Source organism: Nanorana parkeri, unplaced genomic scaffold, assembly GCF_000935625.1.
Source record: "Nanorana parkeri isolate BGI_ZX_2015 unplaced genomic scaffold, ASM93562v1 scaffold1595, whole genome shotgun sequence".
NCBI lineage: Eukaryota > Metazoa > Chordata > Amphibia > Anura > Dicroglossidae > Nanorana > Nanorana parkeri.
In genome coordinates this window covers 273640-281184 of record NW_017307863.1, presented here as the reverse complement: position 1 = coordinate 281184, position 7545 = coordinate 273640, and the positions used below count along the sequence as shown (strand labels likewise).

The following is a 7545-nucleotide window of genomic DNA, read 5'->3' as shown; positions in this document are numbered from 1 at the left end:
CTACGCCCTCTTCATGATGGAGCTGTTCCAGGACAGCAGGGTGGAGCGGATGGACGAGATCATCTACGGGGTGAACGCGGTCAGCCGGGTGCTGGAGTTCCTGGTGGCGCTGTGCGTGGTGGCCTACGGCACCTGGGAGTCCGTATTCGGGGAGTGGAGCTGGATGGGCGTGTCGGTCATCATCGTCCACTCCTACTTCAACGTCTGGCTGAGGGCGCAGTCCGGCTGGAAGAGCTTCCTGCTCCGCAGAGAGGCCGCCAAGAAGATCAGCCACCTGCCTAAGGCCACCGAGGAGGAGCTGAGGGCCCACAACGATGTCTGCTCCATCTGCTTCCAGGTGAAGGGGGGTTGTGGGCAAGCTTGAAGTTTGTTTAATGTATTTTGTATTGTTTATGTATGAGGATCATTTATATGGTCTATAGGTTGTCGGAAAGTTACAGACCATCTCCAGGCACATGTATAACCCCTCTAACTGAACCAAAAATACCCCAATTCCCTTTTTACCTACATAAAGCTTTGGTCACATGACGCTTCTGTCCCGGTTCATCGCCCATTTTCCATCTACAGTAGGCAGGATCCTTCTTTTGGTGTTTTGCCTGCATGACGGGGACACTTACTATTGGCTGTCCATTGGCGGGGTTCTCTCCTTGGCGCAAGGAGACTGTAGGGTACCGGCCGGCGCGGGCACATCTTCAGAGATGGACTAGCGGTTCCCCATACCTGGAGGAAAGCAAAACAAATGGCAAACGCACTCATCAATCATGAGTGCGTTTGGCATTTGTTTTGCTTGACTGATTCGGTGCAGTGGCGCATGGGGGGGTCTCAGCTGCCGTTGTGATGTGCGCGGTCCCTTGTGCGTCCCTGTGCTTTTAAGGAGGTTGGACTTCCTCCTGGTGAACCTGCAGCCAATTTGATCTTTTGCTACATGTGCTCCAAGATGGAGACTCTCATAGTTTTAGAGTTAGGACCGCACTATAAGAGGTGCCTTGGCGCGGCAGTGCGGCTCTCACATGTTCTGCAGAAGACGTGTATCTAGACCTTAGCGGTGAGACAAGTTTTTTTGCATGCTGGCTTGTGAGTGTGCTGGGAAAACTTTTTGCTGCCATAACCGGAGGGACCCGATAAAGGTGAATATATCTTTCTTTATAAGGTAAGAAGAAGAAAAGGCTACACGGGTGGGGGGTTGGAAGTGGGCCTAATATTTACCTGAAGATGGGCTTTAACCCCTTGATGCCTGCAGGAGCCGACCCTTTAAGTGGGACGTGAGGCCACTAGGAGGGGCACCCGTTCATTAATTCGCTGTGGTTGACTGGACATGACGTAATCAGGAACTCATCCTACTGGCTCCAGATAGTCAGTAGTTGACCTTGAGCTGCTGGTGAATGACAGTTCTGGGGTTGCTGATTGAGCGTTGCTGTGTTGAGAACAACACAGCAATTCTATGCGCTGTGCTCCTACATATACAGGATGAAAGGGGGTTAAACCACTTGCTGACCGAGCTGTTTACCTTCCCGGCGGGATTCTGATCGTGCACGCCCGCAGAAAAAAAAGAATCACATACATGTACGTCCGTCCATATTTTTACAATGGGCGGACTGCAAGGGGTTAAACCTAGGGCCTCCCATGTACATACACCATACACATACATCACACAGCCGTTCCAGGATAAGTGTCTTCTTCTAGCCTTTCATTCACACTGCAGCTCTGCTCGTTCCAATGAGTACGTTGTACTGGAATACGCATGAGTACGGCTTGCCCATGGGAATGAATGGGGCCACAGCATGCAGGCACTTTAAGGGGAATATTGACAGGAACATGATTGCTGCAAAGGTGTATACGGTTCCAGGCACAGCGAAGATCTCTGGATCGAGGTGGAAGGTAAGTGTTCGAGCCAGAATTTATTGGTTTGGGGGAATTGAATAAAGGACAATTGTAGCAAAGGTAAGTTGTCCATACATACTCGTATTTGCCCATTAAAGGTAAGGTTACCTGTTCATCTGATGGCCACCTCTTCCGATTTAGATGTAGAACTTGGTGTCTGGGTGGACAATCTTTAGGCCCAACACAGAGGCTCCTTGGCCGTGTGTAATCCCCAACACACACTGACATGGAGCTTACACAGGGCTTATTGCTCAGGGCTCTGGTGGGCAAACGGTAGGGTAGAAGAGAACTTGTTGCTTTACCTTAATGGACAAAGGGACAGGTCCACGTTCAAATGTTGTTATGCAAAGATATAATTTACCCATAAGACCTTTGTGCCTAAGGACAGCAAGATTTGCATAAACTAAGACATAAGATTCAGGCCCCGATCTCTACATACAGTATTACATTGTGATAATGTGCATCTCTTTGATCCGGCAGGAGATGTCTATCGCTGTCATCACCACCTGCGGTCACTTCTTCCATGCCGACTGTCTGAAGAAATGGCTGTATGTCCAGGACACCTGTCCCCTGTGTCACCAGCCAGTGAGGGCTGTGGTCAGGGATGACGAGGAAGAAGAAGTTGTTGAGGAGTCTGATTCTGATGAGGGAGAAGCAGGAGGACGAGGTGGAGTCTGGTTAAGCGGAGAGAATGTGGAAGAATCTCCAGCAGGAGATCATGGAGCAAAGACTGGAACATTTGTTGGTGAAAACCACCCCATAGTAGAAGAAGCCACCTATGCGGAAACAGAGAATGCCCACTACAGAAAGGTGGAAGAGGTCCTTTTGGAGAAAGGGGGGCATTTTGTTTACTGGGGGTTAGAGGAGGAGCACTACAGGAAAGAGCAGGAAGAGGAGGTCCTCTATAGGGAGAGACAAGACAATGAGGTCCTCTATAGGGTCCCGATCTCTACATACAGTATTACATTGTGATAATGTGCATCTCTTTGATCCGGCAGGAGATGTCTATCGCTGTCATCACCACCTGCGGTCACTTCTTCCATGCCGACTGTCTGAAGAAATGGCTGTATGTCCAGGACACCTGTCCCCTGTGTCACCAGCCAGTGAGGGCTGTGGTCAGGGATGACGAGGAAGAAGAAGTTGTTGAGGAGTCTGATTCTGATGAGGGAGAAGCAGGAGGACGAGGTGGAGTCTGGTTAAGCGGAGAGAATGTGGAAGAATCTCCAGCAGGAGATCATGGAGCAAAGACTGGAACATTTGTTGGTGAAAACCACCCCATAGTAGAAGAAGCCACCTATGCGGAAACAGAGAATGCCCACTACAGAAAGGTGGAAGAGGTCCTTTTGGAGAAAGGGGGGCATTTTGTTTACTGGGGGTTAGAGGAGGAGCACTACAGGAAAGAGCAGGAAGAGGAGGTCCTCTATAGGGAGAGACAAGACAATGAGGTCCTCTATAGGGAGAGACAAGACAATGAGGTCCTCTATAGGGAGAGACAAGACGATGAGGTCCTCTATAGGGAGAAACACAAAAGGGAAGTCTCATGGAGTCAGGGGGCGGTCTTCCACAGGGGAGAGCAAAAAGAAGGGTATCCCTGTAGGAAAAAGCAAATACATGAAGATTTCTTCAGTAGTGAGAAGGTTCCTTGTAGAGAGGAGCCAGAGGTCCTTCACATGGAGGACCAGGAGATGGTCTCCTTTGCAGGAGAGCTTCTTAGCAGGGGAGCGGAGGATGTCCACTATAGAGAAGGGGAGGTTGCTTGCAGAGTGAAGGAGAAAGTCCTCTACAGGAAGGAGCAGGAGGAAGTCTCTTGCAGGAAGGGAGCCCAGCTTCTTTACCAAGGAGTAGAAGGAGTGGCAGAAGAGAACCCTTGCAGGCACGTTGAGAATGAAGAGGTTCCTTGGAGAAAGGAGAAGGAGCTCTACAGTGAAGAGAAACAGCAGGGGGTACCCTGTAGGAAGACAGTGCATGTTCTTTATAGGAAGGTAGAGGAAGTGGCAGAGGAGGACCCCTATAGGAAGGAGCAGGATATGGTATCTTCTAGAAAACCAATACAGGTTCTTAACGGAGAGGTGGAAAAGGAGGACGACCCCTGTAGGAATGTCCCTTTTACAGAGGCGGTACCGGTGCTTTGCAGGGAGGCAGAGGAAGACCCGTATAGGGAGCAGGAGCAGGGAGTCCTTCATAGGGAAGGAACTTGTTTCTGGGCAGACGAGGCTAGAGATGATTGGGCAGAAAATTGAACTGATGTCAAAAAGAAACTGGAGGATCTGCAGTGAAAAAAAACCTCAGACTGGTGGCCTGAAGAAATGACCAGCGCCATCACCATGTTCAAGTCCAGAGGTGAGAGCCCTGGATTAGGAGGAATGCTCTCATAATTTTGAAGAGTACCACCCATAGTACTTAACCAGCTGATGGACAATATGGCTCATCGCTGACATCTTATGCTGGTGAAAGAAACCTTCACTAATATCCTGGATTGAGAGACTGTTGCAGTGATGAGGAGTAGCAGGGATTTATAGTTCTTTTGATTTATAGAATCCAGTATTGACCCAGTGAATGGGACAGAGGGGAAATTATGGACCCCATCATGTTTAACAGGAAAATAGCCATGGTCCCAGCTGGACTGGGGCCGCCTGTTACCAGAGCGCTGTGCCGTTGTCATCCCAAGGGCCTCCTGTTACCAGAGCCCTGTGCCTTGGTCATCCAAGAGGCCTCCTATTGTTAGATCCCTGAGCTGTGGTCACCCCAAAGGCCTCCCATTACCAGAGCCTTGTGCCATGGTCACTCCAGAGGCCTCCCATTACCAAATCCTTGTGCTGTGGCCAACCCAGAGGCCTCCCGTTACCAGAGCCCTGTGCCATGGTATCCCAGAGGCTTTCCTATACTAGAGCCCTGTGTCATGGTCACACCAGAGGCCTCCCATTACCAGAGCCCTGTGTCGTGGCCAACCCCCGAGGCCTCCCTTTGCTGTGGTCACCCAAACCAGGAGTCCTCCCATTACTAGAGCTGTGGGCACCCCATTACCAAAGCTCTGTGCCATGGTCACAGCAGAGGCTTCCCATTACCAGAGCTCTCTGCCATGGTCACCCCAGAGGCCTCCCATTACCAGAGCTCTGAGCCATGGTCAGTCCAGAGGTCTCCCATTACCAGAGCTCTGAGCCATGGTCAGCCCAGAAGTCTCCCATTACCAGAGCTCTGAGCCATGGTCAGTCCAGAGGTCTCCCATTACCAGAGCTCTGAGCCATGGTCAGCCCAGATGTCTCCCATTACCAGAGCTCTGTGCTGTGGTCACCCCAGCACTAAAAAACACCAAATAAAACTTTATGAAAGGGAGTTCCTCTAATAACATTCATGAGATTAAAGATCAGACTATACTGAAAAAATGACTGCCACCAAATACAACTGTCTTGTAGAAAATGTAATATCGCAAAGCTTAAACCAGAACTCGGGCAAATATTTAAATCTAATCTAAAATAATAAAGTGTATTTCACATACTGGTCCTGTTAGGTTCTTACATGTGACTTAACACCGGCCTTCTATAATTCCCTGTACAGCAGCACTTAAACTAGAAGTGGGAGAATCAGCACTTTGAGCCAGTCAGGATTCTTTTGCATGCTCGCAGGCGATGTGAGCAGAAGGATGACCTCATCACTACACGGCTCCTCCTTCACTGTCCAATCTCAGAATGAGGGAGGGTGTGGGCCCTGGACCAGGTCAACTTTGCTTAGCTTCAATATAGTCTTAAAGGAGGTCCAGAAGCTGTCAGGGGTGTGCGGTTTACAAGCGTGTCCGAACAGTCAGTCCGTTTGCCCAGAGTTGGGCTTTAGGGCGAACTTGTATTCCTTTTTATACTTTTTCTAATAAGTCGGAAAACTTTTACATAATAACACATGGATGTTATTTAAAACTCTCCTTCATAAACCAGTTCAGTAACCTTCTATAATGAAGCAGTAGTGGTGCGTGGCCTTATCCCGGATCACCCCAAAAGAAGACCCCCTCTGTGCACGGGCAGGCCTGGTAGGGTTTGGGATGTATCCGAGCCTCAGATATTGTCCTCCCCGAGGCCGTATTGCTGACTATGCGGCACCTTCATCGCCTTCTGTGTTTTGTATCTCCCCCTCTATGCAATATGGAAAGCTATGCACCAAATAAATGGGACCTCTGACCTGTAATGTTTCTTGTCCTCCATACTGACCTCCAGTCCCAGTTATTACCTGTCCTCTGTGTCTAGTTTTATTTCCAGATGCAATCAAAACTGAAATAATTCCGGGTGTGCGATGGTTCTCCGGGCCACAACGCAGCCCAAATATGTCCCGTTACCAGTATTAGGATCGCCGTTACTCCTGAAGAATCAATGTGCCCCTTTGGCACTCCCAATCCTGTCTCCCCTTTAGTAATATGCGTGCTTTGGGGAGTGTCTTCATGCTGATGACATCATTCACATGAGTCTTTGTTCGCATGATCCTCCATCTTTCATTGATAAAGCTCACTTTCTGACCTCTGCACTATTACTGCACACAAGGTGTCCAAGCCCCATGTGTTCTCTCACCCTGAGTCCAGGAACCTGCCAAGAAGCCGTATCTGAAGCCTACAACATGCCTTGGATACAAGAAAACACTGCAATCCAACACAGCATACTCCAGGCCCTGACTGCACTGCCTGCATCCATACCCTCTACTGTGCCTGACCTCATGGTCTGGCTGCACACCTGACCATGTAGCCTGGCAGCACAACGGACTTGCTTGCACATCTTTTTTTTCTGACCACACTGCATACTTTCCACTCTGACATCACTGCCTGCATGTACACCCTCCAGCCTGACTACAGGGCCTGCCTGCACACTCTCTAGACTGACCACATGGCCTGTCTTCACACCTTCCTGCCTGACCACATGACCTGTCTGCACACCCTCCTGGCTGACCACATGACCTGTCTGCACACCCTCCTGGCTGACCACATGACCTGTCTGCACACACTCCTGCCTGACCACATGACCTGTCTGCACACCCTCCAGGCTGACCACATGGCCTGCCTGCACATCCTCCTGCCTGATCACATGGCCTGCCTGACCACATGACCTGTCTGCACACCCTTCTGCCGGATCACATGGCCTGGTTGCACATTCTCCTACCTGACCACATGGCCTGGTTGCACATTCTCCTACCTGACCACATGGCCTGGTTGCACACTCTTCTGCCTGACCCCGTGGCTGGTCAGAATATATGTCCTGGCCATAGGGGCCACATCCTTCAGGAAAAAAGGACTCCTTGTTATGACGATTGAAGCTTCATTTAACGTGTGTGAGCACAATAAAAAGAGGAAATTGTTCTGATCTTACATTGAATGCATAGTCCAGTAAATGAACGTAGGTCACGAGATACATCCCAGATTGAGTGGACGCGGAATACATTCTATATACATTTCAGCCCAGAAACGAAACCGTTACCCATCTTTTTTCAGGAATGTTATCATCATTTGACGCCTTTCTGTGGCTTTCACCACTGGCCAAAGAATGGAAACGTAGAGGTCAGCAGATCCTACAATCATACAGTTATATACGAGTTTTAAATATAAGTATCAATATGTGCCAGGGAGAAGGTTAGGCCGTTGTCACAGTGTGTGTGTGTGTGTGTGTGTGTGTGTCTATAAGGACATATATATTT

At 49.5% G+C, this 7545-nt stretch overlaps 1 protein-coding gene across 1 annotated transcript in view; it reads left to right on the top strand.

Moving 5' to 3' along the window:
* The window catches only part of LOC108798961 (RING finger protein 145-like), a 21255-nt gene extending 18402 nt beyond the window's left edge, over nucleotides 1–2853 (top strand). The window contains exons 10-11 of the mRNA XM_018570769.1: nucleotides 1–337; nucleotides 2362–2853. Coding sequence (XP_018426271.1) covers nucleotides 1–337; nucleotides 2362–2853 — 829 coding nt within the window. The remainder of the gene's footprint in view (nucleotides 338–2361) is intronic.
* Nucleotides 2854–7545: the final 4692 nt, after the last annotated feature.